A 26,270-nucleotide genomic window follows, 5' to 3' on the forward strand; every position below is an offset into this window, starting at 1 on the left:
ATAAAAACTTTATTTATTTATTTATTTATTTATTTATTTAGAGTTTTTATATACCGACATTCTTGAAAATAAATATCAAATCATATCAGTTTCCATTGAAACAGAACAGTCGCGGTTATGGCATTACATTAAAACAAATCGTCGAATAACAAGTATAGATAATCAGGTATAAATAGAACGGCAAATATAAATATAAAATATAAATATAAAAACATCCATCAACTAGCCCCAATTGACCTTCATTTCCCCCTCCGATTACACACCTCAACAAGACCGACAAGAGATGCTTACAAAGGATCACTTCAAATACCCCCAGCCAAAACTACCAGACACATTACGCTAAGAGATCGGGCCTTCTCCACAGCCGGTCCTACATTATGGAACTCCATTCCCCCAGATCTTAGAATGGAATCCAGCCTCTCAACCTTTAAGAAAAGACTCAAGACCTGGCTGTTCATGCAGGCCTTTCCTAACTCCAATATTATTTAACTCCTAACAATCAACACACATCACCAGCAATATCATTATTAGCTACCTCTTACAATGTAATTATATGTATTTATCTGATCTTCCTTTTCCTTCTTACTCCAAGTTCTATCTTTCCTTGTTACATGTAACTGCTTTTTCTGCACTATTGTTCAAGTTTTAAGTTTATTTTGCACTCCTGTTTCTTGTGAACCAGCATGATGGGACTATCGTCTTGAATGTTGGTATATAAAAAAACTTAAATAAATAAATAAAATAAATAAATAACAAATATAAATGACAATATAAAACAAATATAAGTAACAAGTATACTAGAACAGCAAACGGAGCTAATGGGTCGCAAGTCGACAAATAACGAAGATAAATAGAATCGCAAAATAGTGGTGATAGGCGTTGATATTAATATTTAAATGACTAAATAATAATAAAAGTAGTCATATCCCCTCAGTGGTAACATGCTAGAGAACTATATAGATCTTCTCGAGAAATCACATGATCTTTGGCAGTCTATTATCTTTGACAGTCTATTATCTTTGGCAGTCTATTATCTTTGACAGTCTATTATCAAAACCCAACCTCTAGCCTATATTAGGCACCGCTCATGTTAATTATGTTATTACCCCCATATATCTTAATTATGTTATTACCCCCATATATCTTAATCCAAGTTAATTCGACCTGTTCATTGTAAGACATTTACTTGTCATTGTTGTTATTGTTTAAAATGTAAACCGAATTGATCAATAATTTTGTTATTGGAAAGTCGGTATAGAAAAATGCTAAATAAATAAATAAATAAATATTAATATCAACGCCTATCACCACTATTTTGCGATTCTATTTATCTTCGTTATTTGTCGACTTGCGACCTATTAGCTCCGTTTGCTGTTCTATTATACTTGTTACTTATATTTGTTTTATATTGTCATTTATATTTGTTATTTATATTTGCTGTTCTATTTATACCTGATTATCTATACTTGTTATTCGACGATTTGTTTTAATGTAATGCCATAACCGCGACTGTTCTGTTTCAATGGAAACCGATATGATTTGATATTTATTTTCAAGAATGTCGGTATATAAAAACTCTAAATAAATAAATAAATAAATAAATAAAACTATTATTCGTAATTAAATAAAATCACTAAAAATATAAAAGAAAACAAATCAATAAAATAACATTCTGAATCCTAAAAACCTAGTAAAATGCCACTTATTTGCTCTTTGTTTCTCCTTCCATTTGTTTAAAAGCCTATATATATAGCCATTTTTTAAAAATTGCTTATGGTCCTGCTATAATCTCAGATTTGTTGGCATTACATTCCAGATTTTTGGGCTGGCTAGTGACCTGTGTCAGGCGGGCTGATTTTATTGATGGAATCGGTAGTAAACCTTTATTTGCCAATCTCAGAGCTCTCTGTGGAATATGTAATCGTATCGTAGTATTCAGCCAGGTAGCATGTTCGTCATATATCAATTTATGTAATATACTTAGCACTTTGTATTATATGTGGTATTCTACAGGGAGCCAGTGTAGTTCCGCCAATATCGGGGTAATGTCTTTTTTTCTGCTTCCTGTTGAAATTCGTGCTGCCGTATTTTGTAATATTTGTAAAGGTCTGGTAATTATGATAAAAGTGCATTACAATAGTCTAAACTTTCAAATATATAGGTGCCTGTAGTATAGTTCTAAAATCTTTATGGCTCAGTAATGGTTTTAATCGTTTTAAAATCATTAATCTTCCATATCCTTCTTTAACCTTTTGTGTTATATGTTGTTTTAAACAAGCGCGTTATCGATTATTACTCCCAGATCATGTACTTTTTCATTTAATTTGATTGTTAGATTGTCATTGATGGTTATTGGTGTGTGAATAATTTTGGAAGCTCTTCTTTCTAGATGTATAAATTCAGTTTTCTCAATGTTTATTATGAGTTTCATCTGTTTTAAAAGCTGTTTAATTATGTTTAGATACATAGCTGCCAATTTCAACGTTCTGTCTAGACTATCCGTTACTTGTAAGATCAGTTGGATATCGTCCGCATAAAAATAATGACTAATCCCCAATCCCGCTAAAAGGTGGCACAGTGTTAACATATAAATATTAAAAAGCGTGGCTGAAAGTGCTGATCCCTGTGGTACTCCAGTTTCTAATCCAATTAGAGGGAGGACTAGGTGAACTGGGGGGATTTCAGAATGAAGAAGGGGGGATCTCAATGACATGGAAATGGGCTGGGTGAACTGCTGGAGTTTTTGACAAACTGGTAATCTGAGTTACGCGTGCATGTCTTAAAATATACTGACCTGCACATAAACAGGGTTTTACGTGAGAAAGTCCCAATTTTTACACGCGTAAAATATACATGCATATGTTTTTAAAATAGGAAAATTACGTGCTTTCAATGCTTTGCAGGTATTTACATGTAACCGTGTTTGAGAGTAGATAGATGTGTTTTATACTGTATAATCTGTGCATACCTCATACTCGCATGTTATAAAATATTGTTGAAGATCTCCGTGTGGCAATATACACACGTATATGGGACCGTGCAGAATTGTTTGAAAGTTATCCTCCTTGGATTCAACACTGCAGCCAAAAATCAGAAGAACAAAGTAGCTTTGCATTTCAAAACAAGCTCAAATCCTGTCAGCAGGAGGAAAGTATGGTTGTAGTTAAGGAGATCTTTCAAGAAAGGAATTTAAGCAGTATGAAAAAAAAAAAACCAGTGTTTCTATTGAAAGGCTACTATTCTTATATCATTTACTTCCTCATCCCATCTCCAATTTCTTAGGGAAAAAACAGATCTTTATGCCATCAAACAATTCAAAAATTTCTTGACACATTTTCAAAACTACAAACACTGCAGTGCAGCACTCGCCCCATGCTTGAATCTGAATCCTGAATCTGAGCCTGTATCCTGAATCTGAACCTACGTCTTCCATGTGTCTTCGCCTGAGTCTCCCAAGTTCCACGAGTCTTTGCCTGAGTCAAGTTCCACAAGTCTTTGTCTGAGTCTTCCAAGTTTCAAGAGTCTTCATCCAGTTCCATGACTTGTCATGTTCCCGCCCTCAGTCTTCGTCTGGCCTCTCGCACTCGTCGTTCCCAAGCAGCGCATCCAAAAGGGCTATCGAGTTGCCAGAGGGCTACTCGAGACCAGCATTGTGTTGCTGGGTCTCACCTGAGCATGTAGGTCCTGCGGACTTCTGAGTCGCTTGCTTCTGTTCCTAGTGATGTTCTGCGCCTTGACCCAAGTTCTACACCTGATCCAGTTCTTAGCTTTGATCCAGCTCCAGCCATACTTGGGCACATTCACCTCCCATGGTGCATTCCTTGGGGCCTTCCCTGAGCCGCGCCGTGGTCCAAGGGCTCACATCTCGCTCGAGAAAGCGACCGCAGCCCCCCGCTCGCAACATTCAATTCATGCATCCACCCAAAATATTCTGTGGCGGTTTAAATGAGTCCTTACCATTCATGAACGATACACAATAATTTTATACTTTTCTTGCCTTAAAGGATTCACACAAGTCCCACCACAGCTGAGGCAAACGTTTGCAAGAAAACCTGAAAGAATCCTTGAATATCCCAAATGTCCCTGTTACAAAGGACCCAGCATGGTTTGCCACAACTCTGGTGGAACCTTTGTACTGTAAATCCTTTGAGACTGGTCCCCATGCCTTTTATAGTTATCATCTGTAGATGGTAGGGCATTTTTCTCTCTTTCTTCTTGCTTTCTGTTAATGGCTTACAGGATAGAAAAGGTTTCGGGGGTGTTGAAGCAGAAAGAAAAGACTTGCTACTGTTTGCTAGATGCCTTCTTCATGCCTGCAGCTGATAGAGGAAAGAAAAGGAAATGCAATTCCTAAATTTTTTTTTTGTATTGTATGTTTATTGGTGAATAACACATCAAAACAGTACCATTGAACTGCAGACACAACATCACCACACATTACATAATTAATCCCAAGATTAAACCCACCCACCCTCCACCCATTCCAACCAGTTAGAAATATCTGGTATAAAGTCTGAGATATTCAAGAACTTTGAACTTCCACACTCCATCATGTACGTTTTAAGTTTTAGCCGTGTCCAGAGGCACGCCACTTCAAGTATGCATCCCATGTTTGGTGAAAGGGTTGTAGATTTTGCTTCTTCATCGCTGTAAGTTTATACATTGTACCTACATCATCCAGTCTGCGCAAAACATCTGAAAATTTTGGTCCTTGAGGTAATTTGCACGAGCTGGCGATCTCCATTCGCGTAGCTATACAGGCTTGTAGGCCAAACTGATGTGATGCAATTCCTAAATTAACAGCTGTACCTTTTCTATGCTCTCTCTCTTTTCACAAAGAGCTAAACTTTTGCTCTTGAAAACTTAGAACAGTGCAGAATTTCAGAGAAATGTTACCGGTTTAGGATTCTGTCAAAGCAGTAGAAAGAAATCCAATGAAATGACACAACTCCTCCCCCACCACCACCACTCTCCATAAAGTCTAGATTACAAAATTAAGCAAAACCATGGAGGCTGTTTATGTCTAAACATGAAAGAAGCAAAGCAATTTTGAAGTGCCGCCGGTTGCTTGAGTTTTGCATGGTTGTCATGGGTTTGGATGGTGCATGGCAAACATTTTATAAACTGGTGGTGCGGTGCATGTGTATTACTGTGCACTGTCTATACTACGCTGCTCAGTTAATTTACTTACATTGGTTAGTCTGAAAAGCAGAAGCGAGTTGATCATTCTTGCTAATAGACTTCTATATATTCATGCACACTGGAGTTAACAACAAAACAAATTTTTTTAAAAAATACGACCCTATTCCCTACGGTTCAGTAAATGAAAAGATGATTAATTTATAGAGCTTGGATGAGAAAGATGCTGTGTACTTATGCCATTCCTGTGCATTATTAATAGCAAACTTAAATACCCCCATGCTTTTTGGCTAGTTTTTCAGCATACTTGCACATTTTATTATAGCCACAATTTTGCCAATTTTATTATGTGTCTCTATTGTTATCTGCTAAAGTTTTCTGATTAGCGGACTACAAATCTTTTAAATAAATGAAAAATTTATAAAAATGCTACTGTTTTATTTAAAATAAAAATCATTAGATTACTGAGTAAATATAAATAGTAGACATCAGTATTCATGTTGTCTAGTGCCCAGAAAATTGTTATTTTACTTCTAAAATTAATGAACATAACTGTGTGGGAAAGTGTAGAGGAGTGTAAAGGTTTTTTTGGTTTTATTTTTGTTTTTCATTGATTGGGGGGGGAGCTGTTTTATTTCATTAAATTTCATTTTTTTTCCAGGTTTATTTGTTTTGAGATGTTTTTACTCTGTACTATTTACCGTAGAGCGCACTAAACATTGTAGCGCTATTGGCAACGCACACTACATTCTGGCCTCCAGGTTTAAGCCCATGCCACAAAATATTTAAAAGCTTTCCCCCCTCCTCACAGTTCCCAAATATCCCTGCCACCTCCTCCTTCCCCCCCTTAAAAACTGCCTTATAGCTGTGGAGTCCAAACGGGGCAGGAGTGACCCCCCCAGTCACTTCTGCTCTGTTATTATCATGCTCCAAAATGGCACTGCTTTTAAAGTATTTTCCGGTGTGGGTTTAATCATAAGGAGTGGGCAGACCAGGCAGGAAGCAATAAGAACTGATAAACAAACTCACCCCGGGATTCATCATTTTGCTATCCATGATCACACCAAGAGCCCAGGAGGTTAATTAAGCCTCCCCACGCTGGTTGAACGCTATCTTTGAAGCTCTCTGTGCTGATAAAGTTTCACTCCACTGATTAAAAAGAAAAACTGATAAAAAGAAAAAACTCCTACTTTCCACTCGATATCCTAGTGTTCAATGGGAAAAATCACAGAGGTCCATATTTAGACACAGTCCAGAAAGCAAAGTTAGCAGGATAAACTTATTTGGCTAACTTTGGAGGAATAATCAATAGTGCAGTCACTATCGGGGGGGGGGGGGGGGGGGGGGTGTCATACATCAGATTGCGTTAGGGCGTTATCGCAGGCATTAGGGCCCTAACGCATGCGATAACGCCATAGTGCATGCAATAAATATTGCATCGTGAAATGCATATGCAATTTTTTCAAGTGGGAGGAGTTTAGGCAGAGTAAATGAAGATGAGGGGTGTTTAACGTTACATGCGATAACTTAACGCATACTATCACGGGATTTAACGCCGGAAATAACTACACCTTTTTTTTGAGCATTATGCCTGTGATAGCTGTGTGTTACAGCTGTAACGTTTTTTTATCACAAATCGTGTTTCGGGAGAGGAGAGGAGAGGAGAGAGAGCCTCTGTGGAGCCCCGCTGATATTTCAACTCTTTCTACCACTGTAAGGAACTCAGGGTGAGGTTTCTGGGGTGAGTTGGGGTTTAGGGGGCAATTTTACATGCACAGTATTACGTACGAACAGCATAGTTGCCATCACTGAAGATTTATTGGCGTGATGAAAGGTGAAAGAAGAGTAGATATGTACCATGTTCTCTCTACCTTGCTTGATGCACTCTCTACCTAGCTGCAATCATTCGTGGGGGTCAGGATAAGCAAGATGGATACCCACTCAACTCCTGCCCCGATGAAATCCACATAACTGGCAATGGAGTGGTTGTCTGGTTCCATACTATGATGTTTAAAATGGTGACTTCTCAGAGCTGACCAGTGCCGTTTCCTTCTATGGTCATATATTTGTACAGCCAACTGGCCTTGAGAAGTTGGTATTTTAAATATAATAGTATAGTGCCAGGCCAGCTAGAGCCACTTTAAACATAATAGTATGTTGCCAGTCAGCCCTGCCTTTGCCTGGTATGTGGATTCCATTGGGGCAGAGGATGATTGGGCATCCCTCCTCCTCTCCTGATCCCCCCACAGATGGGGTAAGTGGGATTTGGGATGGTTCCCAGCCCCCAGTGCTTTAACTCTTGGGATGGGGGGGGGGATTGGTGGGCTCCTGAGACAGGGTTTTCAATATTTTTAAAACAAAATGGAAGTAAGCCAACTACATTTAATTGGGTTTACCTTCCGTTTTGTTTTAAAAGCATGAACGCAATGAAATATGAAATAACATTGACATTTCCTATTTAAATTTCAAATGAATGCACATCACTAATAATTAATGCAGAAATGCACAAATCTTTGTTCCATGACATCCATGACATCATTCATGTTTTAAATCAGCGATTCTCAACCAGTGTGTTGGGCACATCAGTGTGTCACCACGCACCAGCAGGTGTGTCTCATGCTACCCGGTCTCTCATTGCTCTTCTCCTCCCCTTCTTCCATGGAGCGACAGGCAGACGTTCTTCCACTGCTGCCCCTGCCGCCCTGGGCTATCAGAATGTTTGAACCCGGCTGGACGGGAACGTCGGCAGTGTTCGTTGAAGCCGGAAACTGCAGCATGGCCTTTAATTCTTTCTGCCCCCCACGGCCCGGAAGAGGAAGTGATATGTAGCGGGGCACACAGGAGCGGCACAGGCCTGGAGCAAAAACTGAAGTAGCCGGCGATCTTCAAGGGAGGTAGCAACGTTAGCATCATGTGCATCAGGCACATGTATAAGGTTATACATATAGCATATGGATATCCCTTGAGGTCGTCCTAGCTTCCCTCAGGCCTCTCAAGCTTCCAAGGCCTGGGCTTTTATGGCATGGTGAAGGGAACCTCCCTTTACCCAGAATTCCATGTGGCTTTCTGCCTTAAGGGGGCCTGGGTTAAAAGCCTGAACTGAGCTCCCAAAGGTAGAATGAGGAGGTTGTCGGTATAGTCCATCACATACTCTCCCCCTCAGTTCCGGTGCCTTGTCAGTTTGAGTATCCAGACACGCCCAGGATACACACCCCAGCTTGGCTTCAAATATACGCCCCCTCCAGAGATATTGTCCCACTACCCACGAGTTGTCTCCATACAATGCAAAATAGGGATAATCTCAACCCAGGATTACTGGGTACGGGAGTTTGGGGACAACACCCAATGGCTTGTCCTGCAGCAGTCAAGAGCATGTGGGAGGTTGAACATTTCTGTTTGTCCCCAAGTATACTTAAAAATATCAGAATGTAGAGAGCTACAATAACAATAAGGACTTAAGAACATAAGAACATGCCATACTGGTTCAGACCAAGGGTCCATCAAACCCAACATCCTATTTCTAACAGTAGCCAATCCAAGCTATAAATTCCTGGCAAGTACCCAAACACTAAGTCTATCCCATGCTACTGATGCTAGTAATAGCAGTGGCTATTTTCTAAGTCAACTTAATTAATAGCAGGTAATGGATTTCTCCTCCAAGAACTTATCCAATCCTTTTTTTAAACTTAGCTACACTAACTGCACTAACCACATCCTCTGGCAACAAAATTCCAGAGTTTAATTCTGCACGAGTGAAAAAAAAAACGTTCTCCGATTAGTCTTAAATGTGCCACATGCTAACTTCATAGAGTGCCCCTAGTCCTTCCAATATCCGAAAGAGTAAATAACTGATTCACATCTACCCGTTCTAGACCTCTCATGATTTTAAACACCTCTATCATATCCCCCTCAGTTCTCTTCTCCAAGCTGAACAGCCCTAACCACTTCAGTCTTTCCTCATAGGGGAGCTGTTCCATTATCATTTTGGTTGCCCTTCTCTGTACCTTCTCCATCGCAAGTATATCTTTTTTGAGATACGGCGACCAAGGTGTGGTGATTATTATATCCATCAACATTAGCCATTTTTAGGGCAAGGACAACATGGAAATCAGATCATGTGGTTTCATCAGACAAGGGAGGGTCCTCTTTTCAAGTAGGAGAAGAACAGGGCAGACCAACTACCCACTCAGAAAGTCAGTTCAGTCAGCAGTGATCCATTTGTTGGGTGAGTTGATTTCTGGGGTAAGGAACAAATTCTAACTAAGGGATTAACCTATGTTCCCAATGAATTGCACAACCCATTCCAATATCATGTGGATATTTATATATTTTTTAGAATGTTATAGAATGTAGTTGATGATATGGACTGCACCTTGATGAAATCTGAGTCAAGCTGGTTACCATCTGGTCCATATGATCCACATTTGGCCACATAAAGAATTCATTTTGAAGGATATCAGTATTATCAAGTCATCCATGTAAAGCTTTTTAAAATCTTATGAGCCAAACATCATTAGAAAGCTAAGCAATAATTGCAATTTGATCATTAAACCTGCCAATAAAGGTGGGTTTGAGCTTGTCCAGCATTGACAACACTATCTTGCTGAAATGTGTAGGCAGCTTAACAACTCTGCACATTAAAAGAGATTATCTAGAGTCTGGTTAGTCAATTTTTGCACTTAAGGAGGCTATGTTCCTCTGTACAAGAATATAAGCTTCAGATGCAAGATCTTATGCATAGTTTTTTAACATGTGTGTATCCTTAGAGAGCTCCATATTCAGTCACTGGCTGGATTGAAAAGATTGCCAGATAAATCCATCTAATTTTAATAGGATATTCAGTGGTGAAGCCACACTATTGAATATAAAATGGCTATCTTTAAAATAGCCAGATATATTTATCTTCATGGTTTTGGAGATCGTCTGTACTGGAGAGAGCATTTCAATGTATATGAGAGTTCAACCAAAGGGAACAATTCTCAAAGGGATGTATATGAGTGTTCAACCAAAGGGAACAAATCTCAACGGGATATATATGAGAGTTCAACCAAAGGGAACAATTCTCAAAGGGATGTATATGAGAGTTCAGCCAAAGGGAACAAATGTCAAAGGGATGGATATGAGAGTTCAACCAAAGGGAACAATTCTCAAAGGGATGTATATGAGAGTTCAACCAACGGGAACAATTCTCAAAGGGATGTATATGAGAGTTCAGCCAAAGGGAACAATTCTCAAAGGGATGTATATGAGAGTTCAACCAAAGGGAACAAAGGGATGAACATTCAAATAGAGTGGTTTATGTTGTTATAAAAAATCCACAAATGTATTAGTTTTTTGTTTAATAGTTTTAAAAGTTAATGATTTCAACTAGAGATATTTGATTGGCTGATGACTGATTGTTTCCGGTAGGGGAGATACCTCCAGTTTGTAAGCTTAAATCCTGCCATTATTTGTTTGATTTTCAGCACTGGTTGTGAGATTAAAGCTGTCTAGATGCTCATTAAAGAAGCATGCCATTTTTTCCCCTGAAGCAGAAGTTTCACCTTGAACATGGGACTTTATTCAGATAAGATTTTTCAATTTCATTTGCATATAAAAAAATTTTCCAAAATTAAAACATTGTTGCTGATGATTATAATTTGGAACATAAGAAAAAAAAGCTCTTCCTTTGTCCTCTCCTATTATGAAAACATAATGTGATTTATTGTGATTAATATCAATATAATTATTTTCAGATTAGAAAGTCTCTGCACATCGCAATTCAAAGAGAATTCATCTACTCCAGGGTGGCCATATGTTAGGAGTCTGTGTATTGAAGCTAATGGCAAGGTCCAAATACTGCTTCAAGCAGCCATTTTTTAACCTGTTTTCAGAAGGTCAGATGAGGGGAAGGCCTTATGGAGGGTGGGGAGTTCCCTAAGGTTAGGGCAAAGGCTATTAAAGTTCCCTTTCTGGTTCCACAAGGTTATTACATCGTGGTTGACAGCAGATTAAAAAAGTCCAAGCATTTTTTTAAAATGTTTATTGTTGCCATTTTTTAGGGTGGTAGGCACTCTATGCGGGCCACCCCCAAGCCTTCTGCTGAGGGTAGTAACAGCTGCCTCTCCGAGAAGGCTATCCCCAGACAGAAATGTAAACTTCAGGTATAACAGGAAAATGTTAGCCCATTTCTTCATTTCTATTTTCAAACCAGAAAGGGTCCCACACCGTTTTTTAATCCATTATAATTCTTGTCTTCACTACCTCTTCTGGGAGGGCATTCCATGTGTCCATTGCCCTTTCCGTGAAGAAATATTTCCTGACATTGTTCCTGAGTCTTCCCCCTTGGAGTTTCATGTCGTGAAATCTAGTTTTACAGCTTCCTTTCTATAAAAAAATGATTTGATTTTTGTGCATCATTAATTCCTTGCAGGTATTTGAAGGTCTGTATCTTATCTCCCGTCTCTTCTCTCTTCCAGGATATACATATTAAGGTCCTTCAGTCTCATCTCCTGGGGCTTTCCATACACCACTTTGCTCATCTTTCTCTGTACCACTTCCATTTTGTCCTTATCGCTTTTGAGATGAGGTCTCCAGAACTGAACATAGCATTCCAGGTGAAGCCTCGCCAAGGATCTGTACAGCAGAATGAGTCTCCTATATGGAGCTGTATAAAAAGCCTTGCTGAAATCCAAGTAAACCACATCTGGCTTTCTTCCTTGATCCAATTATCTAGTCATCCAATTAAAAAAAATCAATCAGATTCATTTGACAGGATCTTCCTCTGGTAAAACCACAGCGTCTTGGATCTTGTAACCCATTGGATTGCAGATAGGTCATTTTCCTTGCCTTTAGCAGCCTCTCCATTAATTGTTGAACACTGAGGTAAGGCGGACCAGCCTGTAGTTTCCAGCCTTCTCCCTGCTACCACTTTTGTGAAGCAGGACCATGACTGCCCTTCTCCAGGCCTGTGGCCCTTCTCCTGTGTCCAAGGATCTATTAGATAGGTCCTACAGTGGACCTGCCAGCACTTCTTGGAACTCCCTAAGTATCCTGGGATGTATCTCATCCAGCCCCATGGCTTTGTCCACTATCAGTTTCCCTCGTTCCATCCACTTTCCTTTATACTTTAAATGGGGATATATCTATCCCTCTCACATACATACTATTGCCAGCCATCAACGGTCCTTCCCCAATGTCTTCCTTAGTGAAAACCTAACTGAAGTATTTGCTTAACATTTCTGCTCAACCTTCATCTTTGTTCTCATTTTGCTCCGTCTCCTTATATTCCTACTATGCCACCTCTGCCCATTCTCTTTTTTCTGAAATATCTGAAAAATTGTTTCTTTCTTCCACTCAAGCTTCCACAATCCTGATTTATTTTCTCATTTCTTTCAGCTTCACCAGATATTCTTCCATGTGTTCCTCTTTTCAGTTCCTTTATATTTTTTGAATGCTCATCTTTTTTCCTTTCTTTTCTCAGCCACCACTGGGAAGAGCCATATTTGTTTCCTTTTCATCTTATTTTTATTTACTCTTTTTGCATAAATGTTTGTCGCCTTTGTTCTAACTCCTTTTAGTTTGCTCCACTTCACCCATCTCTTCCCAGCCTTATAGCTCCTCCTCGAGGTACATTGCTATTTTACCAAAGCCTGTGTTTTTGAAATCCATGACTTTGATCTTCATGTGATTTCCCTCCCTCTTGGCCATTATATCAAACCATACCATCTGATGATCACTGGTACCCAAGTGGGGTACCTACCTGGATATTTGATCTGAGATACTATCTCCATCTGTGAGTGCCAGATTCAGTGTCGCTCCTCTCCTCATGGGTTCCTTGAAGGGTATCCACAATCTTTCTACTACTTCCAGGTTCATCAGCAAGGATACTCCAATCTACATCTGGAAGATTAAAATCTGAAATGAGCAGCACTTCACCCCTTCCTTCCTACCTTTTTGATGGCTTCAGCCAAATCTCTATTCAGTTCTTCTGTCTGATTCAGAGGCCTGCAGACCACAGTAGTATAAATAGAAGTTCCATCATCTCTTTTTAAGACAGCCCACAGAGCTTCTTCCTTATCCCATGCCCTCTGCATTTTAGTTGCTTGGATATTGTTTTTGACGTAAAGAGTTAATCCACCCCTATTTTTGTCTTCTATATCCTTTTTGAACAGGTTATAGCGCAGTATGGCCGTACCCCATTCATGAGACTCATTGAACCATGTTTCTCTAACAGTAACAATATCCAAGTCCACCTCTACCATTAGGATCTGTAGATCTGGAATTTTAATGCCCAGACTCCGTGCATTTGTGATCATAGCTTTCCAGTTTTTTTTCACTCAGTTTGGTGCTCTTCCTGGACACATTTTTTGCCTTTTATTTTTAAAGTGGACTATTGAGCTGATTTTTGTTACTTTCACCACCCACTTCCTGTATTTGTCAGGAATGACATTCCAACTTCTTTCTGCCACCCCTGTGCTTTAGTTGAAATGTCTAGTGACAGATGATATGAATTATTCACATAGGTTCCTTCTTCCTGCCATGGACAAATGTAGGCCATCTTTACAATATAGCTTTTTACTGTAAATACATGGCCCCATTCTCCAATATATCAGAACCTCTCTTTCTTGCACCAGGTTTTGAACTACGTATTGAAGCTATCAGTGTTAGCCTTTCCTTCCTCTTTCCATGAACAAATAACACTTCTGAAAATGCATTAGGCTTTGTCATATGCTCAATCTGCTTCCCCAGAGTCTGGAAATCTCTCTGTACTGTTTGGATGCTGTTTCTAGCAAGGTCATTGGTCCCCAAATGGATGAGAATATTGATTTGAGAGACCTTATCTTCTTCATTAATTGCAATGACTATCTGGATTGCATTTCTACCAGCTGAGGATCCTAGAAAAAGCATTTAACAATTGTGTTTCTCTCAAAGTGAATTCCCAGATTAGTGCTCTGATGACTGAGTCTCCAAGCACAAGGAGCTTTTTGTTATGACTTTTGATTATGTTATGGAATTGTTCTGTGTATTGGGTATCATCCTTTCTTTCAGAGACCACTTCAGTTTCCATTGCTAGAGCATCTTCATTTTCCAATACAGAAAAGGCATTTTGCACCAGTATCATTTGAAAGATCTATGTCACAGAGCCCACTATAATCCATTTATTCTAGATTTCTATATGCTCTACGGAAGTGGGGATGGACATACTAGCTGCAAAATTGGGGAGAGTGGGTGTCTCCGAGTCACGGGTCTTGTTCTAACAGAGCTCATAATTCTGGGTGATAGGTTTACAAGGCAGGCCTGTGACAATAAACAGAGTGAGCATGATGGCATATAGGGGTGAGAGAGCCACTATGGTTGATTGGTGTCAGATCTTTGAGGGATTTGTAGGTCAGGGACAGGATCCTGAATTTTGTGTGGTAGGGTGTAAGTAGCCAATGTGCCCCCTTGCAACAGTATATTCAGTATTTAGGCACCAGGTGGAATTCTACCTATATTATATTTGAGAGATTGGTGGAGCAAAAGACATCCCTTCATGAGCTTTCTGTGGTCACCATGATTGAAGTGGATTGCCCACTGGTGCGTCAAGATTGTTTACCCCTGATGCAGGTGGTACAAATCCTAAAGCCCTTCAAGTAAAATACAGAGGATTCTGAGTTCATTAGCATCCACCCTGGGTGAGGTCAACCCCATAATCAATATCTTGGAAGAAAAGTTACAGAATTTCTGTTGAACAGGAATTGGCACCAGAGGTGTTGGTGCTTGTGGATTCCTTGCTACAGCAAGTGGAATATCAGCACGGATTCCTTATCCAGTTGGATCCTGTGAGACCTATGGCTGAAAGGGAATATTGCCCTCAAGTCCAACATTCTTATTGGAAGGAGAAGATGTTGGTTAGGGTGCAAAAATGGCAGTGCCAGAAACAAAAGGGCAGAAGAAATGTATTGCCGGAAAGAGAAGGCTCCCCACAGATTATTTAAGTATCAACAGTACCTTGAATGCTACCACTTCATCCCACAACAGATACCAGTATTCCCCTGCAAAGGATACCCCTGCACAAACTGCAATTCCATGGTATCTCAGAGGACCCATCAAGGCCATGGAAACAGACCCATTGGCATATTGGGCAAAGACAGATGCAGTCTGACTGGACCTCACCAAGGTCAACCATCATTATCTTTCCTGCTCACCAACAGACATACCTAGTGAATGGGTATTCTCAATGGCAAGGGACATCATCACTCATGGCTTATACCAGAGTTAGTTGGAAAGTTGGTCTTCCTTAAGATCAATGCCTTTCTACTGAGTTTCCCTGAATTTCTATGTGAATTGTAGAACTGAGTGCATGCCAACACCAAACCAATGTCCTTACTTTTTGACTTCAGCACTTTTATTGCGGGCATGGGCCCTTGGGCTGAGAGGGAGTTGGTGCAACCTGCAGGGAGGAGCCCTACAGGTCCCCACTGTCAGCTGGTAGAGCTGGCTGTGGCAGAGACCCAGCTGTAGCTTCACCTATACCAGCCCTTATTCCCCTTAGGTTGAGCACTCGATTGCCGGGGCTGGCAGAACTTAGGTGGGGGGCCTCTGCTGATGAACTGGAGGTCCGTGGAGAAGGTCGGGTTGCAGGCCAGAGTTAGGGACAGGCTGATTACAGGCGTACTTGAAGACAGGCGGAGGTTGAGGCAGGCAGCGTTCAGGCATAGTCAAGAGTCAGGCATTGGTCAGTGGCAGGCAAAGTTTATTTATTTATTATTTTTATATACCGACATTCAATCTCAATCAAGATATCACACCGGGTTACATTCAAGTACTGTAGAAGAGTTTCAAGCCAAAGCCAAAGATTCATCCAAGGAAAAACAGGATAGATAGGTATACAGGGAGATGAGGAGAAGCACAGGTGGGCAGGAGAAGACACTGAAGAACAGAAGACTGTGACCACAAGATGAAGACATGGAACAAGAACGCAAGAACAAAGACCTTAGGAGGGCCTGGAGAAAGTAGCAGTATCAGAGGCAGGTGGAGTGCAGCGACCTATCACGCATCTGTTTGGGGGCCTGCCCCGGCATCGGAGGGTGGCCCTTCGGGCTTGAGCTGGAGCTAAGTGTGGCAGTCTGTGGGCCTGTCCTGCGGACCACCAAACATTACAACTTTTTTTTTGCCAGTTGCCACTATTGCTGCAGTTGCAGAGCCCGCTTCTCATGCCCTGTATCTCTCCTTGTTCATGCCCATGCAGTGCTATTGCCACGCTTACTCCTGCTGCTGCTGCTGCCTGGCCTGCTCCACATGCACTGCCTGTCTTCTGCTTGTCATCCTTACTGCTGTTGCCTAGCCTAGGCCTGCTGCCCAGTTTATTTATGCTTACCCTTCTGCTCTCTTGGATCCACGGTGGTGTTTTCCTCCCCCCAAAGAAAACTCCTCCCCTTCCCTCACTGGATGCCTCAATCTTGCCGCCACTCTGGAGGTTCCTGCCTGCTCTGCCTTGCTGACTTAACGCTCTCTTGGTTCAGTGCCCTTATGTGTTGTTGCCATACGTCTTGCAGTTTTATCCTCACTTTAAGCCTTTGCTTGCTGCCATACCCCTCTCTCTTACCTGCTTACTGCTCTGCCTTTATGCTACAGTTTAAGTTGTTAGTGCAACTGCATATTTTGCCCTGTGGCCATGCGGCATATAATGAAGATAAGAAATAGGTATCAATGTAGCTGTACAATCACAGGTGGCTTTGACTTTTTATTAACCTTAATACTTGAAGCATGTTTTATGTCTTTTAGTATTTATTGGTTTAATATTTATGGCTTCTGACATTATTTTATTAGGATATCTTTTATTTTTTACTTGTTAAATTTTATCTCCTATTATTATTATCGTTTGTAATTTTCTTTTATTGTATTTTATTATTATGTTAACTGCTGTGAAGGCTATGCCGAGACAACGGTATATAAGTACCAATAAACCTTAAATCTTGGGGGTTTGTACTTGTTGCCATTCCCCTTGCTCTCTAACTTGGGGTTTTCATTAAATTCTTCTTCATGCAATACCCTTTGTTGATGGCACTGTTTGTCCTATGTTGAACTTCTTCTGGTGCTTTAGGGTATTCAGGCCACTCTTTGTGCCACTTTGCCTCTCTTTTGGTGGCATAGGCTATTCATGGCACGGTTTGTGATGTTTTGCCCTTCTTTTATTTATTTATTTATTTATTTATTTATTTATAACTTTTATATACCGACATTCCACTATTTTTTGCTGCTTTGCCCCTCTCTTGGTGGATTTTTCATTCCATGCTTGATGCCCTTTGCCCCTCTTTTGGTGCATGGGGTCTTTAAGCCTCCCTTGCTGTCTTGGGGGTGCTGTTGCCTCTGTAGCTGATGTGTGCCAGCAATTTTCATAAAACTTGGATGAAAAATCCCAAAGTTTGAAATAAAAATAGGATGCATTGCTTCCCCCACTGACTTTCATGGAAACAAATGACATGAATGAACTTCTGATAGAAACCAAATGAGAAAGGAAACTGCACATACATAGTGTTTGAGCGCCATAAAAGCATACGTAGGGTCCAGAGCACCAGAGCAATCCAAGGCAAAAGAAGTAGCCAGAACTGAAGGACTGAATGGGGTTGCACTTGGCATCGTCTTTAGATACTGAGACAACCAAACCTGTTTATGGCTGGGGATGACAGAACACGGTTACCTTATCTTAAGTCCCTTATGGATAAAGGAAGTGTATACAATTGTGAGGGAACAGACAAAAGACTCCCTCAGACCACTTTAAAACCTTGGCTAGAGCAGACTGCCCCAGGTGCAAAGGATTCTGGGTACCGGGAGGTTCCCTGCCTAACACTATAAGGGCGAAAGCTCTGTCACTGATGTGTAATAGTAGTTAATAATAAATTATTCAATTCTCTAATAATTTAAAAATAATTTCAATAACCTACACTACGTGGAGTGCTGTTTTTTTACTGCTTTAAATCGTCCTATATTTCAATGAATGTATAGAAGGAGATAGAGGAAGGTTTCATATATTGTGTAGGTGTCCCAGCACCACTACTTTGTGGTTATAATCATCAACCATCCTCCTCCTCCGTGAAATATTTTTTTTGAAAATTTTTTTTTGTGTGTATGTATTACTCTAAGCCCAATGAACCTAAGACTCTTCCGTGGCTTAAAAGTCAGTCGATTTCTATGCAATCTGCAGCTGGTGAGGCTTTATGAAGGTTGAAAATACTTTTCAAAATAATTTTCAAGAAGAGTAAAGATCAGACTTCCCCGATTTGTTGTTGGTGTGTGATATCCAACCTTTAGAGATGGTCCCGACACAAACAGTCCGTGTTTCAAACGTCCGTCTTTCCTCAGGGGAATATGTTGATGCTGAAAAACCAACTTATTGGAATCTGAATCTCTCCATTCGATGATTCTGCGAATAATCTCTGCTTTTGCCTCATGAATGATGTTACTCTGTTATCGCCTCCGGAAGGCGATGTCAGAGTAACATCATTACTCTGACATCGCCATCCTTCCAGAGGATCATATGATTTTCAATAATAAAACCATATTGTAGTATTTTGGCTTGTTGACAGTAAATATAAGCATAAATTGAACATAAAATAAAACTAGATGCAAAAACCACCAAAATCCTTAAAAACAAAAAATATACACTATACACGTATAGTAAAATCTAAAAATGTACTGGGTATGGCAACACCCTAGAACCACCGTGCACATGTTTTTGTGCTCTGATGGTTTAGGCTCTATAATTGAAAGAAAACCAAATATTTATGTAAAAATTGATGCTATCATCAAAACTTTGCCAAAGTTTTGATGATAGAGTCTGTGACAACAATTATTTCTTTACTGTTAATATCAATTTAGTATAAATAGCACAGACAAGAATTAAGCATTTCATGAAAGTGAACATAAAACCAGATGCAAAAGCCAGCAAAATCATTTAAAAACAAAAATGAAATCATGGATTGTGCATGTACAGTAAAATCTAAAAATGTTCTTCAAACCACTAGGTATGGCAAACATCTAGAACCATCACGTGCATGAAAATATGCAACTATGTTTCAGGCTCTATAATTGAAAGAAAAGATTTACTTACAATACAAATTAAAATATCATTCTTGCACATTTTGTCAGCTATTTTTCAGGTATTTGATAACATTTTTCACATCAAAGTTCAGTTTCACTAGAACTGCTGCAGGGATATTGTTATACAATTGAGAAGTATGAAGGTTCACACAATTCACAACAGGTTGCAGTTCTTTCATTTATGACTCAGTATTGTGCATATCTACAATGTAATTCAGGTTGAGCCTACATGTATTTCTATTTCTGCCTGTACTTACCTGGCAAACACATTATTGCTGTATGTGCACTCTACTGTACACACTCCCCTGGGAAAATGAACTCAGGACCTTGCATGTCTTCACTAATAATAATATTTTATGATGAACTTCTATGTCTGAAAATTATACCCCCATCCTATTCAGATTTGCTCCACATATGGTCGCACTCTAAAACAGCTGACAGCACATGTGCCCAGTGAATGTTTCCCTCTTTCTACACATTGATAAATCAGGCTAAGAGAGAATTTGAAAACAAGTTGGGCGTATAGGCAAAAACTCATAATAAAAACTTTTTAAAATATATCCAAAGCAGAAAGCCTGTGAGGGAGTCAGCTGGACCATTAGATGATTGAATGGTTAAAGGGGCACTTAGGGAATATAAGGCCATCACAGAAAGACTAAACAAATTATTTGCTTCAGTGTTTAATGATGAGGATGTTGGGGGGATACCAGTCCCAGAGATGGTTTTCAAGGGTTCTGATTCAGATGAACTGAACCAAATCATGGTGAACCTGAAAGATGTAGTAAGCCACAATGAAGAGTAGTAAATCACCTGGACTGGATGGTATACACCCCAGGGTTCTAAAAGAACTAAAAAATGAATTTTCAGACCTATTACAATTAATTTGTAACCTGTCATTAAAATCATCCATTATACCTGAAGATTGGAAAGTGGCCAATGTAACCCCAATGTTTAAAAAGGACTCCAGGGGTGACCTGAGAACTATAGACCAGTGAACCTGACTTCAGTGCCAGGAACAATTGTGTAAACTGTTATAAAGAATAAAATCACAAAACATTTAGGGGCCGATGCAATAAAAAGCATGGAAAGTGGGTGCTGAAAATTCAGCGCCCGCATTCTTAACACGTGCATGGTGCCCGCAAGGGGGGGCGCCATGCTATAACCAAATTAGGGGGTCACGCTATCAAGGAGGTGCTAGAGTCACTTGCGCAACCTTAGCACCTCCTTGCTAACGTGACCCCGCCGCAGCTGCCGGTTATGAAAACTGACGCCGGTAAACTTGGCATCGGTTTTCATAACCGGCCATCTGCTCTAGGCAGGCATTAATATCTGAGAGCAAGATGTGCGTCTGAGACGCACACTTCTTTTTTTTAATGCGGAGTGAATGAGTAATAGCCTCATTCACATGCATTTGCATGTGATGAGCAAGATTGCATTCACACCGCGTCGGACGCGCATTAAATAGGCGCTAATCCTCCTATTGCATTATGAGGTGGATTAGTGCCTATTTAATCCGCGTCCGAGTGCGGGTTATACAGTGCGCTCAGCTGAGCGCACTGTATTGCATCAGCCCCTTAGATACACATAGTTTATTGGAACACAGCCAGCTTGGATTAACCCAAGAGAAGTCTTGCCTCATAAATCTATATTTTCAGGAAGGGCTAAATAAACATGTGGACATGTGGTGTATTTGGATTTTCAGAAGGCATTCAACAGTCCTTCATGAGAGGCTTCTAAGAAAACTAATGGGATAGGAGACAATGTCCTTTTGTGGACTGCAAAGACAGGAAACAGAGAGTAAGATTAAATGGTTTGTTTTCACATTGGAAAAAGGTAAACAGTGGAGTGCCTCAAGGATCTGTACTTGTAACAGTACTTTTTAAGATATTTATAAATGATCTAGAAAGGGATACGATGAGTGAGGTGATCAAATCTATGGATGACATAAGATTATGCAGAGTAGTTAAATCTCAAGCGGATTGTGTTAAATTGCAGGAGGACCTTGTGAGACTGGATGATTGGGCTTCCAAATGGCAGATGAAATTTAATGTGGATAAGTGCAAGGTGATGCATATAGGGAAAAATAACCCTTACTGTAGTTACACGATGTTAGGTTCCATATTAGGAGTTACCACCCAGGAAAGAGATCTAGGCGTCATAGTGGATAACACATTGAAATCATCGCTCAGTGTGCTGCGGCAGTCAAAAAAGCAAACAGAATGTTAGGAATTATTAGGAAGTGAATGGTTAATAAAACGGTGGATGTCATAATGCCTCTATATTGCTCCATCCTGAGACTGCACCCTGAATACTGTGTGCAGTTCTGATCACCACATGTCAAAAAATATATTGTTTATCTGGAGAAAGTGCAGAGAAGGACAACCAAAATGATAAGGGGCATTGAATAGCTCCCCTATGAGGAAAGGCTAAAATTTCGGGCTGTTCAGCTTGGAGAAGAGACTGCTGAGGGGGGATATTATAGAACTCTACAAAATCATGAAAGGACTTGAACAGGTTAATATAAATTGATTATTTACTCTTTCAGATAAAAGAAGGATTCGGGGGCACTACATGACGTTAGCAAGTAGCTCATTTAAAACAAATTGGAGAAAATTCTTTTTCACTCAACGCATAATTAAGCTCTGGAATTCATTGCCAGAGGATGTGGTTACAGCAGTTAGTATAACTGGTTTAAAAAAAGTTTGGATAAGTTCCTAGAGGAGAAGTCCATAAAACCACTATTAATCTATAAGGAATAGTAGCTTGGGATCTGTTTAATATTTCGGTACTTGTCCGGTACTTGTAACCTGGATTGATCACTGTTGGACACAGGATGCTGGGCTTGATGGACCCTTGCTCTGACCCGGTATGGCATTTTCTTATGTTCTTATGTTCAGTGACTGTATGTGAGATACGTTCCCTGGATCTACCATCCAGGATAAATCAGCCAGTGCTGTTTTCAAAGCAATATTTTGACAGCAAGGCCGGTAGTTTGTGAGCCCAGCACTGCTGTCACAGTAACGCTGAATACTCCAGGAGCTGGATGCTAATTCCAAAGCCCACCCTAACCATCCTGCCAAAGCCAGAACGGTTAGGGTGGGCTTAAAGGCGCTTCCTGGAGGCTGTCTTTATGTTTCCAACCTGTCTGCGTACACATTAAATCCATTGTTGCGACATCATTTGTGAAATTATGTATGCTTTGGAGAGTAAAACCTCTGCTAGATCCAGGAAATTGTCGTGCAGTGCTTCAGACTTTGGCCTTGCACGGCATCGATTACAGTAATTCGCTTTATACCGGGCTTTCTGCTAATGCACTCAGAGCACTCCAAAAAACGTTCAGAATTCTGCTGCTAGAATATTAACCGTCTGAATTACAGGACGCCGTATTACTCCCATCCTCAGTTTTCTTCAGTGGCTGCTACCCAGTGGAGAGTGACATTTAAACTTGATCTGATAATCATTAAACTATTAAAGAAATGTCTCTGCTTTACATCTTTATACCCTCATGCAGTCGCTAAGATGTGCTTACCATAGCCTCTTGGCGATGCCCTCCGCGTACTCTGCTCATTTGGCAGAAAGTTGCCGGCGTGCTTCCACGATTCCCAGCCCTAAAGGCGTTAGTCGTTTTTAATTCTGAGATGCTTTCATTTCATTTGTTATATTTATAAACCTCTTCTCAGATGTAATCACCCAAAGTGGTGTACAAGTCTTAATAATTATAGATGTTAAGAATCATTCGGCTTATTCTCTCTGGTTTTATATATATTTTTTGTGCAAATTCACTGGCTACCTCAATCTGTTGGTGTGTATGTTTGATGTAATGTTTTTTTATGTTATGTTTTTATTGTACCTCCCCACAAACATTAGATTGTGTGGGTTATAAAGCTAGTTAAATATATAAATAAACCCTTTGCGGACTTTTTATGTTTTGACTTTGGGGGAAGAGAGATAGCAGAGCCGCCCATGCTTTCATTGGGGTTGGAGGGGAGGTGGAGGGTGTACCAGGCATGAGGTTTGCTTGGCAGCCATTTTTTTTTTTCATTCAAGCACTGCCCTAATTATTAATATTCTTTCAATGTTGCCAGTTAAAGTCATCCAGGAACACATTCCCGAATAACTTTGCAACCTAACTGCTGATATTCAGTTAGGTTTCAAAGTTGTCTGGGTAGGTTTACCCAGATATATTTATTTGGGAATATTCGGTGGGACATTTATCCCATTGAGTATCCCTGATAACCAGGGGCATTGCTAGGAACTTCAAAGACCTGGAGCACATGCCCATAGCTCCTTCCTTTCCTTTCCTCCCCTCCCCCTTTCTCTCTCACACTCGCATACACACTCTTTCTCCCATATGTTCGCACATGCTTTCTCACACATACACACACACACACACACACACACACATGGACCCATATACATGCTCTCTCTCTGTCTCCCTGGAAGATGTTGGCAGCAGCAGCCTTCTCCTTGGGCTTGCGCAGCATCTCTCCAATGCATATATACTGTCTCTCTATCACGCAACATGCTAACACAAGCTCTCTTACATGCCCTCTCTCTCTTCCATATGTTCTCACAAACTTTCCCTGTTATGCTCACACAAGTTCTCTCTTCCTGGAATATGTAGGCAGCAGCAACCTCCTCCTTGGGCCAACACAGCATCACTCGCATACATACAGAAGCTCTCACACGAGCTAGAGCCCTGGTAAAGAGTGCATCAAACTAGGGTGAGAGAACATTGTAGATATTTTATCTTTGTGTATCTTTCCTCACTCCAAATCACATCAGACCTTCACCGATGTGTACCGTGCTGTTCATATGTCTCACTGTACATGCAAAACTGGTCCCCAAACTCTTGACCACCACCAAAATCTCATCTTGAGTTACTAGCTGGCCCTCCTATAGTGATATAAATAGTTGACTTATAAAGAAGAGGATCTCACTCTCTCTCTCTCGCCCGGGCACTTCGCAAGCCACAAAATGAAAATATTGCAGGTGCATTAGCCAGATAAGTAGTTCTACCCCAGAATGCCCCATCCCATCCCTCACTTAGCCAGCAATTTAGTTGGATATTTAGCCTGCTAAGTGGAGCCCGCTGAATGCAGCCAAATATTTAGCCAGATAAATCCAAACTTATCCAGCTAAGTTGCGTTCAATATGGAACTCTAAGTATTTTAGTGTGCACTAAATAAAAACCAAAATGAAAACACAACCCTAATAACCTCCCCAAATTGATTCTGCTTTGCAGGCTGTCCCTGAATGACAGGACAGGAGGGGGCTTGTTCAGGAAACAACAGGTTCTTCTTTAATCTGCTCTGTCTGCTCTATTATTACCTCCTCCCCTTCTGTCCTTGAATGACAAAAGGAAATGATTAGGGAGTTTAGCACCTTTTTACTGTTCTACCTCTGTTTCAGCCTCAGCCCCTCCCTTCCTGGGAGGCTAAAACAGGAAATGGAGGGCTCTTTGCTCAGTGAGATTCAGTTCAGCTGGGAGACAGAAAATCTTCAGCTGCCCCAACATTTTTTGCCAGCCTTGGGAGCAGGTGTAACGTGCCTGGGTAGCAAATGCAGGTTTGCCATTATTGTTGAATAAAAAAATGGTATCCGCTTTTACTCGGGAAATGTATTTTCAAAGTGTGCTATCACTCTGAAATTTTTTAAACATGACCCTTGCTCGGTATAATATATAAATATAAGTCATAGTATGGGTTTTTGAAACTGCAAATCAGTTCTGCTTGATGGTTGTATTTCTGCAGTATTTCTGTATGAACATCAGTCTGTGTTTCTTGTACTTTTGGGGTATTGAAAGGCGCTTATAGTAGCACAGTGTCCCTTCAAAGCTAAATAAGGCCTATGCAAAATAATAGACAGAATAATTGCAGTGGTTGGCATTTTGCTGAGAGCAGTACTGGAAAGATGCTATTAATTGTTTGAAAGTCTCTATTACCAGTAGTTGCATAATCAAATGTAAAGTGCTCTGCACAGAGAGTGAGTATGCAATGGACCAGTGAGATGGTTTTGATTATGACCTGTTACTTTTTATAATAATGTGTTTTTTTATGTGGTACATTTTGATTACAATGATTATCTCTGTTTATTCTTTTTTCAGGCAATGGTGTGTGTAGCTGTGGAAACTGTGAGTGCTGGGATGGCTGGAATGGAAATGCTTGTGAAATCTGGCTTGAGACAGAATACCCCTAACAACACAGAAACATTATGGACTGAGTTCTTTTCATTTTTTTTTCAGGCTGCTAGAATACATAAAAGCAAAGCAAATAGCATATAATCTCTAATAGGACTCCTAAAATCAAACTAGTCTGGGATTGTACATTTTTTACTACAGTACTTGAGCAAAACTCTAAATACCCATAAATAATTTAGATTTGAACTATGGATGATCCAAATGGCATAACAAAAGAGCTTTCTTGCATAATTTATCCTGGGTCTCCACATTTTTTAAATATTATGTGAGTACATAATGAGAAAGAATCATCACATATGAAGCTGTAAGCAATTGATCAAACCATTTATGCATTTGATTTTATTCTGCATTTGTGTATTAGCACCTGATGATTACAAACAGTGGGTCTGGAACCCAAACTGTTTGAGCAGCCCTCATTGCTAGAACAAAGTGATTCTTATTTTTAAATTAGTAATTTCCATGATTAGAATTATGTTCAGTTGGTTGTCTAACTTTCTTATTAAAAATATTCTAAATGCATTAATACACTGTAGAATTATAGGAAGTTCCGCTCTGTAAAACATGTAAAAAATAAATGTATGAATGCTTTTTTAAATAAATATGTTATAACTTGCATATTCTTTTATTATGCTATCATAAATGTCTATTCTTTTTTACTTATTTTTTAGGTGATGACACGTATTAATGAGTTGGAGGTAGCCAATTCCGTGCATTTTCACAATTCACCATTTCTGAACTGATTGCACTAACACATTGTATTCATTGAAAATATTTATATTCTAGATGCTATTTGAAAGTCAACTGAACTGCAAAACCAGGTCAAGATGCAACATAAAGCAGTATCAATAGACAGTAACAAAGTTCTGAT

General features: G+C 40.0%; 1 protein-coding gene across 2 annotated transcripts in view; it reads left to right on the forward strand.

The window, feature by feature from the left end:
* ITGBL1 (integrin subunit beta like 1) overlaps positions 1–26,011 on the forward strand; it is a 330,496-nt gene extending 304,485 nt beyond the window's left edge. For both annotated transcript variants that reach the window (XM_029604512.1, XM_029604511.1), the window contains one exon: positions 25,310–26,011. In XM_029604512.1, the coding sequence (XP_029460372.1) occupies positions 25,310–25,401 (92 nt within the window). In that variant the 3' untranslated portion in view covers positions 25,402–26,011. The remainder of the gene's footprint in view (positions 1–25,309) is intronic.
* The last annotated feature ends 259 nt before the right edge of the window (positions 26,012–26,270 follow it).

This window comes from Rhinatrema bivittatum, chromosome 5 (genome assembly GCF_901001135.1).
Source record: "Rhinatrema bivittatum chromosome 5, aRhiBiv1.1, whole genome shotgun sequence".
Taxonomy (NCBI): Eukaryota; Metazoa; Chordata; class Amphibia; order Gymnophiona; family Rhinatrematidae; genus Rhinatrema; species Rhinatrema bivittatum.